The sequence below is a fragment of the Castor canadensis genome, chromosome 11, assembly GCF_047511655.1.
Source record: "Castor canadensis chromosome 11, mCasCan1.hap1v2, whole genome shotgun sequence".
NCBI lineage: Eukaryota > Metazoa > Chordata > Mammalia > Rodentia > Castoridae > Castor > Castor canadensis.
In genome coordinates this window covers 56,399,552-56,420,769 of record NC_133396.1, presented here as the reverse complement: position 1 = coordinate 56,420,769, position 21,218 = coordinate 56,399,552, and the positions used below count along the sequence as shown (strand labels likewise).

General features: G+C 41.4%; 1 protein-coding gene across 2 annotated transcripts in view; it reads right to left on the bottom strand.

The window, feature by feature from the left end:
• The window catches only part of Myocd (myocardin), a 91,852-nt gene that overhangs the window by 19,856 nt on the left and 50,778 nt on the right, over positions 1-21,218 (bottom strand). For both annotated transcript variants that reach the window (XM_074046854.1, XM_074046855.1), the window contains 2 exons: positions 6,930-7,105; positions 3,658-3,783 (listed from right to left, as the gene is read on the bottom strand). In XM_074046854.1, coding sequence (XP_073902955.1) covers positions 3,658-3,783; positions 6,930-7,105 — 302 coding nt within the window. The remainder of the gene's footprint in view (positions 1-3,657; positions 3,784-6,929; positions 7,106-21,218) is intronic.

Here is a 21,218-nt window from a genome sequence, read left to right as displayed (position 1 = left end):
ATTTTCATTTACAAAGTAAAAATTCAAATCTTGAGTTTTTTTTTTAAGCAGGAGTTGAAATGAACATGGATGCCATGACAAGATGATAGAGGGCATGAGGAAAAATTGGAGCAAAAGTGTGGTACCAGCAGTGTCCAGTAGAGGGCACTCCGGAATAGCTGGCAGGTGCACTCGATTTGGCAGCCTCCCATTTCAGCCAACAAAATAACACATCCAAACGTGACCTTATGGAGAAGCCTACAACTTGCTTTACTCTGACTCAGCGCATCCTACCATAGAAGTCTCTTTTGTTATCTCACAGTCTTTTTCCCGGAGACTAATGAATAATGAGTGAGTGCAAGTATATGTGTGCTTGGTGGCTTTATTTCCCCTTGCTCATTAATTGATTAGCATTCCAGTTAATTAATCAGTCTTCTGCACTTGCAGAGTTTCTGCAGGGCTTCTGCCAACAACTCTACCCTGCCTTGCTTCAGCTCAGCTGCTTGTAGAGAGTGTGAGGAGCTGCAGTCCTGGGTCTTGCAGCTAAGCCAGGGGTCAGGGAGAAAATTTTTTCCTCTCCATGTCGCCTCAGCAGAGGGACTATGAGCATTCCAGACAATACTGAAATCAGAACATTTTCTCCAAATAGTGTTGAACCTATCCAAATGAATAGTTTCATTCTTTTTTTGAGCTCAGGGGATTCTAAGGCTGTGTTTGGTTGCTCGTTTGTTTTTCTCTTTGTAGTTGTAGGGGAGCATTTTCCTAAAGACTGATCAAAGGAAAATCCACTGAGGCATTGAAAGATGCAGGGACAGATGTGTGAACTGGATTAGTGTAAAATGAGCAGGAGTGATGTAGCATGTGGCTAGAAGGTGGATGACTTCCTGACGCATACTGATTCGACCCTGAACACGCATACACTCCTACACTCAGCTCCGCCAAGTAACAAGACACTCCAGCAGCTCCCAGTCAATGTGCTGGTCTCACTCTGCAAGATGAAGCCCAGACTCTGTGGTTTGCCATGGAAGACAGTTCACCAAGGTGCCCAAGTCTCTCCTTTCCAGCCGTGTATGCCTCCTGCCTCTTTTCCTTGCAATTTCCTGCCATGTGCCACATCCTTGCTATCTGGCTGCCATTCATCCTTCAGGACTGGCTCAAGCCTTTTCTAAGTTACAGTGATGTGCCTGGTCTGCACTCCCAATGTGGCATTTTGAGGCTGCCAGGGAATGGTCATTTTACTTGCTAAGGGGCAAGGGAAACTGAAATCCAACCTCCATTCTTCTTCCTAGGCCACTGGCCTTGGTAGGAGGCTGTGACTGCCTTGGGAAGGAGTACCTCTTTTGTTAAAATACAAGTAACATAAAGATCACTATGTAAATCATTTTAGTACATTCACTATATTGGGCAACCATCACCCTATCGAGTTCTAGAACACTTCCATCATTCTAAAAGGAACCCATTACCCATTAAGCATCACTTCCCATTTTCCCCTCTCCCACACCCCTACAACCATCACCTTGCTTTCTGTCTTGATAGATCTGCCCATTCTAGGCATTTCATATACACGGAATCATATTGTATGTGCCTTTTGTGTCTGGCTTCTTGCACTCAGTTATGATGTTTTTAATGTGTATCCATGTTGCAGCAAGTATCAGTATGGGTTGGCAGAATGTATCCTGGGCTGGCAGAATGGCTCAAGTGGTAGAACATCTGCCTAACAAGCATGAGGCCTTGAGTTCAAACCCCAGAACCACCAAAAAGAGTCATTCCTTTTTATGTATGAGTAATATTTAATTGTATATGAATGTGGATATACCACACTTTATTTTATTTATTCATCAGTTGATGGACATCTAGGTTGGTTCCAACTTACAACTGTTGCAAAGAGTGTTGCTATGGATATTTATTCACCTACAAGTTTTTGTTTGAATGCTTGTTTTCAATTCTTTTGGGCATATGTTTAGGAATGGAAATGCTAGGTCACTTTATAGGGTAAATCTATTTTTTAACTTGTTGAAGAACTACCAGACTTTTCCACCAACAGCTTACGAGGGTTTCAGTTTTTCCACATCTTCATCAACTTTTGTTATTGCCATATTTTGGGTAAAAACTATCCTAAATGGTATTCCATTGTGGTTTTAATTTGCATTTCCCTAATGAACAATGATGTTGAGAAACTTTTTGTGAGTTTGTTAGCAATTTGTGTATTCTGGAGAAATATCTACTCAAGTCTTTCAAGAACATCTTTCTTACTTGCACAAGACACTGTTTGGGTGAGTGGTACCCTAATAGCCCAATTACACTGTAGACTCTTTAAGGGCAGGAATGATTTATTCCATTTTAAGATGCAGTCTCTCAGAGAGTGCAAAGGACCTTTTCCTTTGTAGGATTTTCATGGTTTTAGAGAGTGATCTGTGCAGAGGTCTTGAGAGCTCATTGGCCTCAAGTGAATCTAATCAAGCGGAAGGTAGTGATCCTTTATCCCAGCTCAGTTGCCTCCTCCGTGGAGAAGCCCTGTAAGCAACTTCTTAAGGTAATGATGATGGATCTTTAACAACTGGAATGCAGGCACTGACCAATCAGAAGGGATGGTGGCTCATGTCTACATAAGACGCCCTCCAGGTAAAGCTGGGTCTTGGTAAGATATGGCTCTCCATTGAAAGCTCTGCCCTTCCTTTGGGCTCCTCTAACATCTTTTTAGCACAGTGAGGTTAACAGCTTTACTAATTTGAACTATGAAACATTTAAATGCTCTGGTAGAAATATTAATGTTTACAATTCTCTTTATATGAAACTTTAGAAGTAACATGAACCATCTCCTCCTCCTTCCTCTGTGTGGAGAAAATTCATCAATAATCATATCATCTCAGAGCTCTTGAACTGAGTGACTTGCACTATTGTGGCTTGGTGAGCACCTCTCCTGAGAAGCTAAAATGCCTGCCATTCATTTAAAACATAAAACTCTTACTTCATCACTGCTCCTTAATTTAATTTACACCACCCTTAAAAAAAACTCCTGTAAGATTCATCTCAACACAGATTAAGGAGTGGTACTAGAGCTAAAGACACAGGCTCCCGAATCAAATAGAAGGTATGTGATATAAAATATTATAAAGGACCAACGATGACCAAGCAGCTAATTGAGAAGGGAGAACTCTGTGGACTACTAGATATAATGCAAAAAAAAATTAAATAAGGAATACATTACAATAATTCACCTACCATGAACCACCCCCCTCCCAATGCTTATTTCCCTAGGGGATTTTGCCTTGAACGATAAGCTTTGTATTCTGTGAGATCTTCAGGGCTGTTTTCCCTGCAGAAAATTCAACTGTCTATCTTACAGCACTTGCAAATCCTGTGTCCATTAGTATAAACTGTGTCCATCTCAAGAGTGAGCTCACGAAATCCTTTAAGTTAGGAACATATTGGCTGAGCTGTGCTCCCAAAGAAATGCAAACATCCAGGCTTCCCCACTGTAGAGACCCATGTGTGCTGGTCTATGAACACCGATGGCCCATTTCTCAACTCCCTTTTTATGACAATTCGAGTGGACCAAATCCATGCTTGGATCAGTGTGACTTTCATGTTGTCAGACCTGACTTAGAAAGTGCTGCTCTGAGCAGGTTCTGTGAGCCTGGCACTCATGCAGGGATGGGAGGACTGGCCCATTCGTACCTTTACAGCAGCATGGACAGGGAGTGGTGTGCTGAGAGGGCTGAGCGCTTGCTTCCCCGAGTCAGACTGGTTGCTGGGCTGGGAGACTGAGTCATTCTTGTCATTTTCTGAGCCAGAAACAAGATCCTAAAGCCCAGATTTTAACATTATTAGGATACAATAGTAAAAGACATGTGATTAGAGTTCTTAGAGTCCTCTACACAGAAGGCTAGTGCTTCCACCCCAACTTTTCATCTAAGTAGACGCCACGCTAGTCCCTCCAGGAGCATGTCACCAAATCTGCCATCCAAAGGAGGGTACTTCTGTGAGAGAAAGGAGGCAATCTTAATACTGATTCTGGAGGACAAATAGGTATGAGATTGGCTCGTTCTGGACAGACTGGGACATCTGGTCACCCTGAAGGGAAGCTTTGCCTATCTGTGACAAGTTCTACCCCTGGACTTAAAAATGAGATTGAAAAAGAGAGGAAGAGGGAAGAGTGGGTGCAGGAATTCTTGGGAAAAGCAGAACAACAAGCAAAGTGAAAGATAAAGGTGTTAGTAGTTAGAGAAAAAAATGTGCGTGTATGTGTGTGTGAATAAGTATGAATACATGCCTGGGTGTGATTCACATGCAGACCTATGTTTATGCCTGAATATGAATATGTGTCTGTGTATACATGTATGTGTTTGTGTGAATATACGCACATGTATTTTTATGTGTATGTCTGTGTTGGGTATATGTGTACACGTACATATATATGTGTATGTGTGTTATGTGTACATGTGTGTATTTGTGCACGTGTGTCTTTGTGTACACATCTTGGCATATATGTGTGTATGCATGAATTAGTATGAGTACATGTCTGAGTGTGTATATGTGAATGTACAATTATACGCATGTACTTTGCATATATGGACATGTGGAAATGTATGTGTGTATGAATGAGTGTATGACTAAGTATGTGTAATGCTGGGTATGTATACCTGTGTATATTCATGAGTATATATATGTGTATAGAAATATGCGTCTGCCAAGTGTATATGTATGTGTGCATGTATATGTGTGTACACACATGGATGTGTGTGTGTGTGTGTAGGGTCATGCAAACCTTTATGAGAGGCATATTTCTGTCTCCAAAAAAGGAATAATTATCTTCTTTTCTTCTCCCACATTCCTATGCTGTGATTCTGAAACAAAGGGGTAGGGGCTCTCCCCACAGGGGGTTAGGACTGAGCTTCTCAGTTCCCGCCTCTCCCCCTCACCCCTCCTCCCTGAGCTGTGGCACCTGTCATGGGCCCCATGGGATGCTTTTCTCTCAGAGCCTCAGTGTCCTCATCTGTCAAATGTGGTTGCTGGATGAAATGATCTAAAATGATTTTTGCATTTTCCTGGCATTGCTCAGTGCTTACTTCCTTCTTTCCCTCTCCTGGTTAAGCAGAAAAGAACTTGTCTTCTTCTCAAGTCATTCTTAAATCAGAAGCTGAAGAATTTACTGTCAGAATAATACGTGCAAGTGGTCTGATATACCGTTTGATGTTATCAAAGAAGTTTGGCTGCAAAGACCAGCTCTGGCATGTGGGGGAAGGAAAAATGCTTTGATTATAAACTCTTGCACAAGAAGTGCATGAATATTTCAGCTCTGCTTCTTATGCCTCCCTTTCCCCTCCCATTCCACATTTGCTTCTTGGCAGCCCTAAGTTTGCTCTGATGGAGTGAAGATAGGAATGACAGTGACCAGTGACTAACATGGTTTCGGGAAACAGGGCCCTGGATAATTACTGCAACTATTCCTCATATCTGCATGGTGCTTTTGCCAATGGGAAAAAATTTCAAAACACAGGTTGAGCATCCCTAACCAAAAATCCTCAAATCTAAAATGCTCCAGAATTCAAAACATTTTGAGGCCAGTATGATGACAAAAGTGGAAAATTCTGTAGCATGAGGCTTTGTTTCATGAACAAAATTATTTAAAGTACTGTATAAAATGATCTTCAAGCTATGTGCATGAAGTGTATATAGACATAAATGTATTTCTTGTTTATTCTCTGGTCCGGTTTCCAAGGTACCTTGTGTATATATGCAAATATTCCAAAATCTGAAAAAAAAATCTCAAATCTGAACCACTTAAGCTCCTAAGCAGTTTGAATAAGAGACACTCAACCCATATATTTAATTTCAGTCTATGGAACAAACCCTTTGAGGCTAGGGGGAATATGCTCTTCTGAAAGGGAAAATTATGTTCTGGAGGGTTCTGTTCAGAGCTGGTACATGGTAAAGCCAGGGTGGGAGGCGCTTCCACACCTCATATGCACACAAGCATATCTCCTTCCCTCCTCATGCATGCCCCTCAATATCTCCTTTTAGGGTCTCCACAAGCATCATCATGCCCATTAAGCTTGCATGTGGCGTCTGGAGTACGTTCCTCAGGGGTGGGTCCCTCTTCAGTGACCCTGGACCATGTGGTTACTCAGCCTCACGAGCTTCAGTCATCACCACTGATGACACCCACCTGGAGGGAACCTGGTCTTAAATGAGAAATGGCTGTAAAGTGCACAGTTCTGACCCTGTAAAGTGTGTTTTAGTAATGCTTTCAATATTCATTCCTCACTCTTGAAGATTTGTGGATTGTCCAGGAAGAGGTGAGAGCTCTGCTTGGGTGCGAGCTGGAAGCTGACTTTGTAGTGGCTTGGTAATTAAGTACCTGTTACTGTAGAACCAGTATGTGCCTCCCTGAAATTTCCACTGTCAGCCTTTCCTTGTCCCATTCCCTGGGACCCAACAATCACTCCTCATTATAAGGGAAGACTGTGGACTTTGAAATCAGTCTTGCTATGGCACTTTGAGCCAGACTGTTGAAAAATCACCTAATCACTCTGTGCCTCAGTTACCCTATGCATAAAATGGAGATAAAACGTATGTACTTGACAGAGTAGGTGCTCATGAGATAAGTCAGGGGGTATAGTTCTGGGGGTTCTCTTTCAGTGTTTCCTGGAGGTTTTTGTCATGACACACAGATCTCCAGGGTGAGAAGGAACAGTAAGAAGATGGATCATCAAGTAAGCCAGGTGTGGTTGTGCTCACCTGTAATCCCAGCACTCCTGAGGCAGCTCAGTCAGGATGATAGCAAAGTTTGAGGCCACCTGGCTTACAGAGTGAAATCATGTCTCAGAAATAAAAGACTCATCCTTAAAAGACAGCTCTGGGATCTGTAAGCAACACCAGCTGTAGAGTGTTGATTTTAAGATTATGAAGAATGACAAAACTAAGATAGAGTTGTTTTTTATTTTTACCTGGATTGTCCCCACAGGGCCTGCCAAAGGGGCTTCCGTGGCTTTAGCATCTGGAGGGGATCCCGCAGAACTCTGGGGCTCTTCGCTTCGATTGTGGTCTGGAGAAAGCCCATCGCTGCTGCTATCCTCTCCAAAGGCAAATGCATCTGCTGCCTTAGAGAAACTCACCTGGTTGCCTGAAGGAGAGAAACCCAACATCCATCAGTGGCGTAGGGGCATCAGATGACTGATTTGGAAATGCTTCTATGCATCTGCCCTGCTGTAAACCCACTTCTCTCTCCCAGTTTATTTCAAGTTCAGGTAGGAATGAAGATATATTTCAAATTATTAGATGTCCTGCATGAGAACTTGGGTTTATGAGTAGTGTGTGGGGCAGTGGAGAATAAATGATGTATTAAAGGTTTATCATCATTTGTTAAACTTTGCTTTCAGGACTCATTCTCAATGAGAATCCAATCCTTTTGCAATGAAAGTGGAGGAAAGCAAAGGCACTCAGGGTGTACAAGAGGCCAAAGGAGAATGCAGTAGGAGACGACTGTCCTCTCCCTGAGGTTTTACGATGAGAGATAGACTTGAGATACAGTTGCATCATCTTCAAGTACAAAGCAAGGCACGCAGTACAAAATGTTTAGCAAGCTTTGCAAATTAGGGTAAGAGGCTAGCTACTAAGTTTAAATTCCTAATGTCAGAACTAGCTAATGTCACTGGAGTGTCCCAAAGAGCCACTTAACCAAAGCATCACTGTTTATAAAAGCCATAAATGTGTCTGAGAAACTTGTCTGATTCTTGTTTCATTACTTGGAGTTTTTTTTTTAAATTCCTTATAATATCTTTGTATTTATTTTGCAAGTTCTCAATGGCTCACACATGAAGAGATTCTTCCTCAGGTCCCTTCATAGTCTTTCTGGGGCAACAGATAAATTGTCTTGGGGAGAGAGATTATTGGACCAGATGGGACAATAACGGCATCCTAATATGTCCCTTACATTTTGTATTGCCAACTTTCCTCTGGTTTATTATCCAACTGCACAGTACACAATGTGCTGAAGCCACATAGCTCTTCTGACCCGATTGCAAGCCATGCTCTTCGAAAGGAATTTAGGCATTATCAGGAAGCTTTCCAGTCCGGTATTCTGCAATCACACTCACAAAACTTTTGACTCTGGCTTGGTGCAGATAAGAGAAAGGAGCTCTCACGGCAGCGAATGGAAAGGCAACAAGGAGCTGGAAGTAATGGAACAAATGTGGCTTGGGGCTTGTCATCACCACCACTGCTGGCATCTGTCATGGACCCCCACACAGACATTCAAGTGTCAAATCAGGAAAGAGGCCAGGCAAGGACAGAGCAAGTGGAAATTCTAGTGGCTGGCCCAAAGAGCAGCCCACTAACCCGGAGGTGCTTGGCACCAATGTTTCTGCTCCATAGGTCATTATGAAAGTCATTATTGCTTTGTTGTGGTTATAAAAGCAATAATGCACATGAGAAAAATTCATATCAGATGAAAATGTCTAATCTATACAAGTTACCTCTTATTAACAATTTGTTGCTTTTAGATTCAACTCCATGCATACAGATATATATATACATATACATACATTTAAAAGGTACTTCATATGGAGAGGACTGGGTGAAATATACAATTTAAGGGTGGGATGGGGCTCAGTGGCACAGCATTTACCTAGCATGAGTGAAGCCCTGTGTTCTATCCCTAGCACTGCAAACTGAAACAAGCACAAGAAACTGTTCTGAAACTTGCTTTTCTCCCTGTAGGCATTCTAGAGTGTTTCTTGGAGATCTTTCCCTGTGAGAACATACAGATCTTTCTCATTTCTAAAGTTGCTACACAGTGTTCCATTGTACCGATGGAAACTTTTATTTTCAATGTATCCTTGCACGTTTTAAAACTATGAAATGTTGAAATAAGATGAATACAGAGAATAATAGAAAAAATCTATTTCACTAAAATCTGAAATAAACAAATGTTAGCATTTTTTCATAATTAGGTCAGAAACCTGCTTGGCATTTACCTTGAGCCAACACTGTTCACAGTCTCAGAGAATCCTGCATGTGACCTTGTCATCCCTTAGGGAAGCTGGATTTCTCTGCCCAATAGGACACTGTATGAAAGCTGCTGCTTCTTATTTTCTTTCTTTCTTTCTGTCTTTCTCTCCTCCTCCTCCTTTCTTTTTCTTTCACAGTACTGGGGATTGAACTCATGGCCTCACTGCTGCTAAGCAAGGGCTCTTCCACTTGTGTCACATTCTAGTTCTTTTGCTTTTGGTTTGTTTTTCAGATGGGGTCTCACACTTTTGCCTGGGCTGGCCTCACACCTTGATTCTCCTTTGTCTGCCTCCCAAGAAGCTGGTATTATAGAGTGGGTCACCATACCTGGTTTAGAGCTTCAGTGCCTTCTATAAATTTCCCACATCCTTCTGTCTAAATGGAATGGGTCTTCTCTGTGTGGTCTGATGTTTCATGTGACAAAAACTCCCATTCAACTCCTCACAGAGCACAACATTCCACTTGTGCAAAATAGAACAAACCAACTTGCAAAGTTGCCCCATATGCTGACACATGGGTAGAAATGTTAAAAGAAGTGGGGAGAGAGAATGGTTTCTCTTCTTCTCCCCCAAGAAATGGAGAGAGAGAGAGAGAGAGAGAGAGAGAGAGAGAGAGAGAGAGAGAGATCAAAATAGTAAGCAGTCTCAGTAGCTAACCTGGCAGTGGCAGCAACAGCAAAACAGTCGAATTTGTAAGGCCCTGCAATGTTCCAGGGAGTCAGAGCAGGGGCATTTTCTGGCATTCATTTTCCAGATGAGGACATTGCAAGGTTCATCCATGTAGCTATTTTGGGACTGAACTGAGACTGAAGTCCCAGCCTTTTGACTCTCAGAGCATCCTGCAATGGGGGTGGCAAAATCAATTACTCTTTCTGCAAGCCCTCAAGTGGAGCCACCTGCTGCTTAGGGAGCATTGTCAAACTCTCCTCCATTGTTTGGAGGGTAGCAAGGGCGGGTGCAGCATAGAAGATCAACATTATCTGTCCATGGTGTATTCTACAAAATCTTTGACCTGAGCTTCTGAGATTTGAGGGACTGTATGTGACAACTTGGTTGTGAGAAGCAAAGGTAGGAGATTCTGAGAAGGGTGGTCATGATGAATGTTACTTGGACTTGGCAATGGTCCCCAGTAAATCACATGTCCCTTCCACTCTGACACCCAGCAGGGGGAGCTCAGGTGGAGCATTAGAATGACATGGAAAAGTCTAGAAGCAGAGTATTTGGAATATAGGAGTAGATAAAGTCAGCTGTCAATATCTAAATCCAAGGCTTGAGCCAACTGCAGGTTGGAAATATTAGGGAAAAAAGTTCCATCTGTACAGGCTTTTCTTCTTGTCATTACTCCCTAAACAACAAGTATAACGACTTTTTATATAGCATTTACGTAGGGTTAGGCATTATAATTAAAGTTAATCTAGAGAGGACTGAAAGTGTAAGGAAGGATGTGTGGGTTATATGCAAATACTATGCCATTTTATATGGGAGACTTGAGTGGCCATAGATTTGGGTATCCATGGGGAGTCTTCAAACCAATCCCTGAAAGACTACTATCAACAATTAGCTCCCTTTCCCCCAAGGCTGAAGGGAGAATTTCTCAATTACTTCCTTCATTTCCACCCTTCTCACTTTAAGAGTAGAGACAAGCTGAAGCAGAATCAGATAAGATATGGCGAAGAGACGGAAAGGCATGAGAAAGAGGTTATCTGTGTATCTCTGTGTGCACAATCAGAGAATTTGTCAAGGAAATGCTGCCTGGGGAGTGTTGGTGGCAGTTAGACAGAGGAGATAGTGATGCTGAAGTTGTCCAAGTGGTCTCCTGGAGGAGGTGGGACTGAATGCAGCCTGAAATGTCAGCTGTGGACAGGATAGAGAAAGGGGAAGGGTTCATTGAATGGTGGTGGTGGTGAGAACGGGAAAAAAAAGTATACAGTGTTAACTAGTAGAGTGGGGAGGGTGAGGAGGAAACTCTCCCAACCAGGGCAGAGAATTTTCTTAGGACCCAATCTTCGAGAGTCTGTAACCCTAGGAACCCACTTCATCAACTAACGTCAGACATTTAAAGAGGATTCCTTGCTCAAATCCACGCAAACAGCAAGCTATGCACACACGCAACCAAATACAGGGTAGCTGTTTACTCCCACCCAAACACGGTGAATACCAGGACCCCAAATATGACTCTTATCTGGAATCTAAAAGGTATATAACATGCCAGATCAGAATATCCTGATGGATGAATTGAGGACCACTCAAGGGTTGTCTCATCATGTGGGTCCTGACAATCACCCCTCCTTCAGGGCCACAAGTGTTTGAATTTGTCTGTTCTAGGGCAGAAGATGAGGGAAAGGGCAGGGAGCCCACACACACAGCTACACACTCACTCAGTTCCTGCTGATAACAAGAGCTGTGACAGCAGAGGGGCCTCTGAGAACCAATGCCAGTGGCTTCCTTTTGATGGGATGCATGTGGCGTTCAGTGTGGTCCATAAGGACTTGGGTTCTGAAGTCAAATCCAGTTGGGTTCCTTTTTAAAAATTTTTTTTCTTGGTCCTACTGTGTTAGTGGGAGTGTTAATACTGACAATTTACTTAATCTCTCTAAATCTCAGTTTTCCCATCTATAAAAGAATAAGAATAATAGCTACTTCTGCAGGCTTCAAGGATAAAATAACATTTGTGAAACATTGAGCCTCACCCCTGAAAGTGTTCAATAATTTCTAGCTGCTCTGATTGTTCTTGAGAGCATCTGTTACTCCCAAGTTCAACATTATCAGAAAATAAAAAGACCACCCCGGAGGCAGTTTATTCTGTGTTCAGCTTTGCAAAGGTCAGCACAAGTCCAGAGCCAGAAAATCCAGTTTGTTCTGAAAGGTTCATTCTGGTAAAGACTGAGTTCCCCCGAAGTAGGAGGAGTGTCCCTGAAAAGGGCAGGCATATTACTCCCTATCCTTCCTGGTTCATGGCAGGCTCCTGCAGACAGGGACAAAGGTCACCTTATCTGACTGCCTCTGGAATATCCATGTCTATGGCTTTGTGCTTTGCCTGGTGACCTGGGCCTCAGCTCCAATCTCCCACAGTGCAAGGCTGGCTGGGAGCTGTTGCAGAATGGAGTGCTGGCTATTGTCCCCGCAGACACGTCAGACAGTGTGATGACAAGGACCTGCTTTGGAAAGCCCTGACATCATCCTTGGGCTATGCCCACAAGGCTGGCTCTGGCACTGGCCCCTTGGGGACCTTGGACTAGCAACCAACTCTGAGCTCCCCCACCCCTTCTTGGAAGTGATTAGCTGAATGAATCAGTTGTACTTTCCTCTGCATAAACATTTTAAATTCCAAGATTAAAGTGAAATAATTGAAGTCCAAGTTACCTTTCTCCTGAGACCCCAACTAAGGGGCTGAGAAGCAAAGGGTAGAATATGAAAATGTCCTTCCTGGCTTATCTACTTAAGAGCTACCAGCACCCCCCCCCCACACACACACACCAGGAGAGCTATTTTAACTCCAGGACAGACTGGTTATCCTTAAGAGAAGGAAGCAAAACCCATGTCCTAAGGGAGAATGCCACAAGTGTGCAAAGAGTTATTGTTTAAATGTGGCTCTTCTGTAAAGATATTTGAATGGATGAGAGGTCACACTTTGCTCCACAGACTGATGGGGGTGTGTGTAGCCAAACTGGGTGCCCACTGCTCTGGAAGGGGTCAGGTGCATATGTTATGAGAATGGGTGTAAGTAAGTGTTTGGATGAGCAAGGATTCCTTTTCCTCAGATCCCTGGTGCTTCAGAAATTTGCCTTTAAGTCTTTTGATGAGATCCCAGGTCCTCACAAATCAGGAAAAACAGCTAACCAGTGTAAATAGTTATACTCCATCATCTCTAGAGGTTAAATCCTAGGACAAAGAATATCATCCTGAGTGAGTGTGAGATGCTAAACCCTGGCTCTCCTTCCTCTTTTATGGGATACCACACAGCCCTCCCCAGTGCCTCTCTGGATCCAGGCACCTCCCCCAAGGCCAGCCCTCCTTGGACGTGTTCCTTCCACCTCTCCACAATGCTGCAATGACCAAAGCCTTTCAAGGCACCAGGCTTTCCTCTCAGTGCTCACCTCTCCTCCTGCTGCTCCCACAGGCCCAAAAGTTACCAGCTCTCTGACTCTCTAATCCCACCTGCCTTTCCCTCAGAAAAGTATTTGTCATGTGCTTTAGTATGTTGCTTTCCCCCAAGGATCATTTGCATTTTGGAAGTGATTTCTTCTTGTGGAATTATAGATTTTGTCCATGAGAAAGTTATGCCAAAGCAAACAACCTTACCATCTGGGGTAGGTCATGGTTATTGTATATCTGCCTTTAAAACTGACAACCAGGGAGTGTGGAGACTTCAAGGGTCTCCGAAGATTGACTGGAATCTAAGTGAAGAGGAAGGCTTTGTAATGAAGTCAAAGTTTGGGGACTTGGGTGAGTGTGGGTTAATACCGAATCTTTTAGAAAGGAACATTGCAGTTAGAAATGGATGGCTTTTGTACCACCTCTGGGGGGTCAGACATGCTGCTTTTGTAAGAAGTGCTTAAACTGATTTTGCTGAAAAGCACTGGCCCCTTACTTGGGCCCATGAATTAACTAAAAGTAGGAGAAAATCTTAGCCAACTGTCTCCATTTTTTACCTTTTGTCCTATGCTCTGAGCCATTCTTTCCTGCAGCTACTTTGGAATCCAGGAACGACAGAACTGATAACATCTTTATAACAAGGGAACAAAACTACCTCTAGGGAATAGCAGATTTGCAGGACAGACCATCCCCCAAATTAGGATAATTTCTTGTAATATTGAGGCTGCACCCCAGAGTTGGAGTAATCATGTCTTGGGAAACAGATTGCTCCTCTTAAGTGATGACAACAATAACAACTTTTTTGGAAAACTAGAAGAACAAAGACTGAGATAATGGTCAACCAGGCCCCACTGGACCACTGGAACACACCTGTGACTGGGATTGTTTATGCATACCTTTTGTCCCCTGCTCTGATTCTTTGTTCTGTCTTTAGATGGCTGAAGAAGGTCTGAGCGCTTACTTTGCCTCTTCCCACAGCATGTCCCAGACCGTGTAATAAATCTCCTTTTTCTGCCTTCACATATTGAACCTGACATATGGAGGTCTAAGAGTTTGGACCTGTGGTCCAAAACTCTGGTGTCACTTTCCATATTAAAGGGTTATGGTGATAAAAAGAACCAAATTACCTTTGGCAATGGGGCTCTAGGTTTTGAATCATAGGTGAAGCGACTTAGTGGGAAATCAGGTCCAGCCCAAGGACAAGGTGAGCACACTTTAGGAGGAGGACTTTTGTCAGTCACAGCTGATAACCAGGACTCTGTACTGTCTAAAGAACTGGGAAACCCTACTGGGTTCTGTTTCACTCAAGCCAGAAGTCAGCCATCTGGACAATACACAGGAAGCTGAGGAAGGCTCATTCCAAGTGGAGAAAATACTCTGATGACCAGAAAGAGAATTAATTAACAAGCTCGGAGCAGACCCCAGGGGTCTCCCAACTGAGGGACACTTAAATAATAATAACCACTTATATGCTGAAAATGGCCATGATAAACTCTGGTATATAATTTCTGTCTTCATAAACCATCACTCTCATGGAACCATCACAATGGTTGTATTCAGTGTTCTCACCTGAGAAGTGGTTTTCTACAAAAGGGAGACAGGCAATCAAGTGTGTGTTGTGAGAGGTGGCCACCAGGAAGCTCAAGCTCCATATTCCTACATAACATGCCATTCTACAGTGATGGGCATGGGTTTCCTCCAGGTGGAGTCTAGAAAACTCTACTGGTTCAGATAGAAAACTCTCAGGTTGGAAGTGGGATTAACACTGGGCAGCCTACATGAGAGGAAAGTTTGGGACAGAAAAGTTTGGAAGGAAAAGACTTGGTGTGATCATTCAACCAAATGAAAGTGGGGTGACATCTGGAAATGAGAAAAAAATCCCTGAATGTGGGGGTTTTTCTGTTAAAAATGTCTCTTTTTGTGTTGGGAAAAGGTCTAAATAATTCCATCTTAGGGTTGGAGAAGTGCTGGTCTTTGATGAAGTCTGGAGGGAGGGAGACAATGACAGAGTGGACTTCTCAGAGCTTGGCAGAAACACAGACACACAGCTGGAGAGAAGGAGCTAGAAAATGTAAACAAAACTGGAATGGCGCGTGGATAGAGAGGAGAAAATACACAGAGGCCAAGAGAGTGATTCAAAGTGCAACACAAACCGGCATCACCACCTCGCCATGGAGGGGATATGATCACCAGAGCTGACAGGTGGAGGGAAGAGTGGGCTGGGTCCTCTTTGCTGTTCAGAGGACCACAAATGCTGTCTCTACAGGTGGTCTGTAAGTAGCCCCTTCTGCCTCATATTATGTCTTGCTCATAAAACTCAATGCACATAGAAAGATCATTGCTAAAGAGGTGGATGCAGAGACCGAGAATGGGTGTCAATCTCCATGACTGCTGTCCACTTCTGGGATTTTTCTTGGAGGAAGACAAATTATATGCCCTACCCTTTTCTCTAGCCATTCTTTCTGTTTATCCTGCATGGACTCCCTGCATCTGAGAGCCTCATGTTTAGTCCTCTTCTTTTTTTATGCATCTTCCCCTTTTTCACATCAATCCCCTTGCACTGGGTGCTTATGAGTCTCTGTACCCTATACTATTAGTTTTTCAGCAGTTAACATCTTTTATTATAATATATAATTTACTTCTTTAATATGTTTTCCCACTAGACTGTCAGCAGAAATCTTTATATACTTTGCTGACTGATACATCCCAAGAATTAAGAATAGGCCTGCCATATAGAAGATCCTTCATAAATATTAGATGAAGAAATAAATGAATGAAAGGGATATCTTATCTAGTCCATCAGCCTAAATTATGTATATCGAAGACTTCCAAGTCTGTAGCTCTAGAGCAAACCTCCCTCCTAAACTTTGGTTCCATAGAACTCATTGCCTATTTAATCTCTGCCTGTGGGTTGTGAGCGGGTAGCTCAAATTTGATACTTCAAGAAAAGGATTTTCATCTCTCCCCAAATCTGCTCTTCCATTCATGCTCCAGTCTTGATAAATGGCAGCACCATTTAACCAGTTTCCCAAGGGAGAAAGCTGGTGTCACTTTGTCTAAACTGACATAGTCTACTGATCTAATCATGCAAAATCAACTATCTCTCAGATTCTTTTTTTTCCCCCAGATTCATAGCCAAGACTCTTGCTCTGGCTCTCATCAGCTCTCATCAAATAAGTCAAACGGCCTCCCCCTGGAGCTCTGACTCTCTCTGCTTCTCACGAGTCCATTTCACACTGTAGTCAGAGAGACCTTTCTGCACGCACAGACCCCCACCCTGTTCACACTCACACTCAGCTCTGCCTCTCGCTGGAAACCCTCCCTATGCCTCTCCACTGCTTGGTTATTATTCTTTAAAATTATGTTTTGCCTTGTTGGGGAATTAGAAAAATTTATGTTAATTCCCTTAGCGATGAGAGCTTCTCTGATGTTTGAACCGCTCCTCTGTCTTAAAATACAATTTAAGCTACATTTATTGCCCAGCCAATGCTTGCCTCTCCATTCTTATGGTTCCCTCTTCCCCTCTCAGCTCAGCTAAGGTGTCATTTCTTCCAGGATGCCTTGGATAAGCACACACATATGTATCCCCACTGTAGCTTTTAACTACTCCCTTCTAAAGCACTGTCACAAGGAATGATGGCTTTCTTTTCCCATGTCTCTTTTCTTGCTAAAGCACAAATTCCTTGAGGTCAGAATGGAGAGTAATTTATAAATGTGTCTTCACTGTCTAGCTAATTTGTTATAACAATTATCTAATGGAATCCACCTAGGAAAAAGAACTCCCCAGGACATAGCAATTATTATTTTGGGAACTTTACAGTTGAGGCAATCAAGGCAAAGTGAGATTAAATCACTTTTCTATGGTCTCATGGTCCAGAGTCACAGAGTTCAGGTTCAAAAACCAGGCTTACAGATTGCAAAGGTCCAGGTTGAGACTGGGGATGCAGCTCAGAGGTAGAGCACTTGCTTGGCATGTGGGAAGTCCTGGGTTTGATCCCCAGCATGAAAAGAACAATCAGACAAACAAATGAAACACCAAAACCAAAGCAAATAAACAACAGAAACAAAGCTCAAGCCCTCTTCTTGCAAATTCCCCACAACATGTACTAAAAACAAAATTGAATTCAAGAAAAGAAATAAGCTGGGGCCATGGTTCAAGAGGTAGAGCACTACCTAGAAGGTGCAAGGTCCTGAGTTCAGACTCTTGGACCACCCTCCAACCAAAGAAAGAAAAAGAAGATACAAAACTAACAGAAATCAAGTATAAAATCATAAACTGCTCCTATGTCAAAAATCAACTAGAAAGACTTCTAGCTTTATGAAAAGAGAGAGGAAGAAAAAGAACACACAGAGCATTTAGAATGGAAATTGGAGTCTAACCCCAGCTTCGGTAAGATTTAGAAACACTGTAAGCCAATACTATATACTACTTGAGGCTAATTAACTTTGAAATCAGGGCACAATTATAATGTCTAGAATAAGGTAAGTTATGCAAATTAACTTAAGGGGAAAATGTGTAGTCACAAGTAACTATGGACCAAACTCTAGAAAAGTTTTTGAAGAACTACTCCAAGAAAGGTACTGGCCCCTATGACATTAATAAACAATGTTTTCAAGTAACCGATCAGTAAGATAGATCATACTTAAATGTTTCCAGGACATGGAAAAATATAAAAAGCTAAGTATAAGTTATTTTGTGAAACATGTACAGATATATCATCCTTGACTTACAACGATCCAATTTAGGATTTTTCGACTTTACAATAATGTAAAAGCAATAGGAATCCAGAAGAAAGTTTACTTTGAATTTGGAATTTTTTTTCCCAGGCTAACAATACCACTGTGATTCTCTCTTGTATTCTGGACAGCAGTAGCAAGCCACAGCTCCAGTCAGCCACACAGCTGGGAGAGGAGACAGCCGACACGCTGTCTATACAGTGCAGTGTCACTGGGCTACAGATGCTCAGGAGGTTAGGGGGAGTGAAAACATTTTCAACTAAGAATTTTTCCAACTTTTACTGACATTATATAAAATGAGAATAACACAGACTAATATTATTTATGACTATTGTGATACTCAGGACTAGCTATTTATCAATTTGTGCTCCTCCTTCCAAAGCTTAGAGTTTTTGCTGGGAAATGGCTGCTGAGCCAGGGGACACCTTTCTCTGCCTGTGTACTGCTTTCACAATGAAGTGTGAGTGGAAGTGTGGTGTTCCTTTTCAGGTTAAGGCTGTTTTCATAGTGGGTGGGGCCTTCTCATTCTTTTTTTCTCCTTCACTAGTTAGATTCAGAGCATGACAAAGCTCAAAGGCCTGCTGCCTGTGTTTCTAAATAAAGTTTTGTTGGAACACAGCCATACCCATTTATTTACTTATTGCTATGGTTACTTTCACACTACAAGGGCAGAGCTGGGCAGTTGTGACAGACACAGCCTAAAGAATTTACTATCTGGTTCTTTAAGAAAAAGTGGGGGATGGTGGGGCAATGAGATTGAAGGAGCCTGCCTTGGAGGACTGGACTTGGAGGAAAACCCTCCCTGGACTGTTTAGGAGCAAGAAATAAACTTAGTGTTATTCCAGTAAGTGTTATCCCAACTAATAATAAGATTGAAGTAAAATCCCAAATAAAATACTAGTGATTTCTAAAAAAAAAAATTTCATGAAAGATTGTTTCCATAAATTTAAGCATAATTAGGAAAGGAAAGAATAACACATAACTATGTTAAAGAAGGAATTCCAGACACATACCTTTTTCACATATTTTGAAAACATTTTAAATACTCAGCATCCATCTAGCAAAGACTCTTAGAACAGGACTAGGAAAACACTTCCTTAGAATATCTATCCTATTCCAAATGCTCTTCTCAGATGTTGAGGTGAGTGACAGTAGACATTTCCATTTAAAAGAGAAACAAAATGAAAATATATAACATAAAATATAACAAAATACAACATAATGCAATATCACTTTTTTCCTTTTGTTTTAAGACAGGGTCTCACCATGTAGTCCAGGCTGGCCTCAAGCTCTCTATTTTCCTGATTCTTTTGAATCATGGTCAACATACCAATAATAATAGCATGCTTCTATATATTATACCCATGGTTATTAAATTATATTATATATTAACATGTTATTTATTTCACATATATAAATTATATGTGCTCTATGTGCCATACACATAATTTTATATATGGTAAATATTTATATATGATATAGACATTTTATACTTAATAAAATATTTGGTTCATGTAATATAGGATATTACATGTGTAATTTACATAAAATTCATGTTCACAAATTCAAAGATGTTATATAACAAATAAAATACATGAAAATTTTATATCATTTATATGTTACTAATATTCACATATACTTTTTATTTGTAGCTATACGATTTTATGCTTGAACAACTTAAGCTGAAAAACTTATTGGAACTATTAAGGAAATCTTCAAAGATGCCCAGTTTCAAAATAATCTGTAAAATTAATAGGTTTCCCAATATATCATTAGTAATCCATGTGACTTTATTTAAAAACAACAAACAAAAATGTTGCTAAGGGAAATAAAAAGAAGCTTTGAATAAGTGGAGAGGGACATTATATTTCTAACTTAGAAGAATTAGTATATTTTAAGCATATAAATTCACTATAAATTAACCTATAAATTCATTGCAGTCCCCAATAAAATTCTGACGGGACTGAAATTGGTGTATGAAAAACTGATTCTAATTTTTCATTTATAATACACTTCTGAGAGTAGCCAAGAAACATCAGAAAAATCATACCAATATGAAGAAGCTTTTGAAGACAGATATTAACATAAATTACAAAATACATCAGAAAATTGTGAAAAAATAAAATCAGACCTATATCTTAAACCAGTCCTTAAATAATTTCAGATGTACTCAGGGCTTAATTGTACAAATGAGACACTAGACATAAATGTTAGAAGATAAGCTAGGAGAATAAATTCTGTGTTCTTGATCTAAGCAATTTTTTTTTAATAAAAACAAATTCAGATACTACAAAGAAAAAGGTGGAATTAAAACTGCTGTAGGTTAAATTGCTATGTACAAAATGCAAAGGCAAAGGATGGGCAATGCCTGTGACAGATGGAGGGTTTTTTCCCCCTGTATAAATAGCATTTACAAAGTAGTAAGGAGAAACATGCCCAGCAGGAAAAAAGGAGAAAAAGCCACCAATTGGCAATGATGCACAATCACATGGAAAAATATAACTTCACTCTGAACTAAAGAATGCAAATTAAGAAAGATCTTTTTCCTATCATATAGAAATAAATAATACGCTTACACAGCATGGAATAGATGCTTTAAGAAATGATAAGAGATGCCCGATGGAGACTTTTCTCTTGTCTAACATCATATTAGAGTTATGGTGGAGAGTGCACTCTCGAGTACTCTAGACCAAGTTCAAAGCACAAGCGATCCAGTGATGGAGTGTGAGGAAGAGAGAAAATCGCAACAGGATGTCAAGGTGAGCACTGACAGGTGAATAAATAGCCTCTCCTGGAATTGATATTTTCATATTTACAGTTCCAAGGACAATGTTCACACGGCCTCTGAATGGATGGGTGAGAACAAGATTTAGAATGACAACAGATAGATGATCTATTTCATAATAAATTTAGTTTTGGATAAAATGCCCTTATATATACTTTTTGACAGTATGTCAAAATATTTAAATACATATTGCTATGTAATACCTATCAGTGGTTCTTGTGAGGCTAATTGGAAGAAAGTCAGTTTACTTATGGGAATTTTAAGCTCCCCTTTCTCTCCCTTCTACCTTCCCCCCCCCCCCCCCCCCAGATTCTACCTCAAACTCTTCATGATTAAGTTCAGTACTCACAGAATGTTTGGGCCCACTTGATATCAATTGTTCAAAAAGTCTACATTTTATGTAACTTATGACAGAATTAATACTTATATCACCTCCTTGAGTATATGTGCTTTGGCCTCATGGAGTTTGGTACAGTTATCAAGAGTTTTCACATGCATCCTGTAACAGTAGCCTCACACCCGAGAGCCTGGCAGAGAAGGAACCATAGTCTCCACCTGGCAAGATGAAAGGACTTGGCTCAACCCCAGCACGCAGCAGCCAGGCTGGCCTT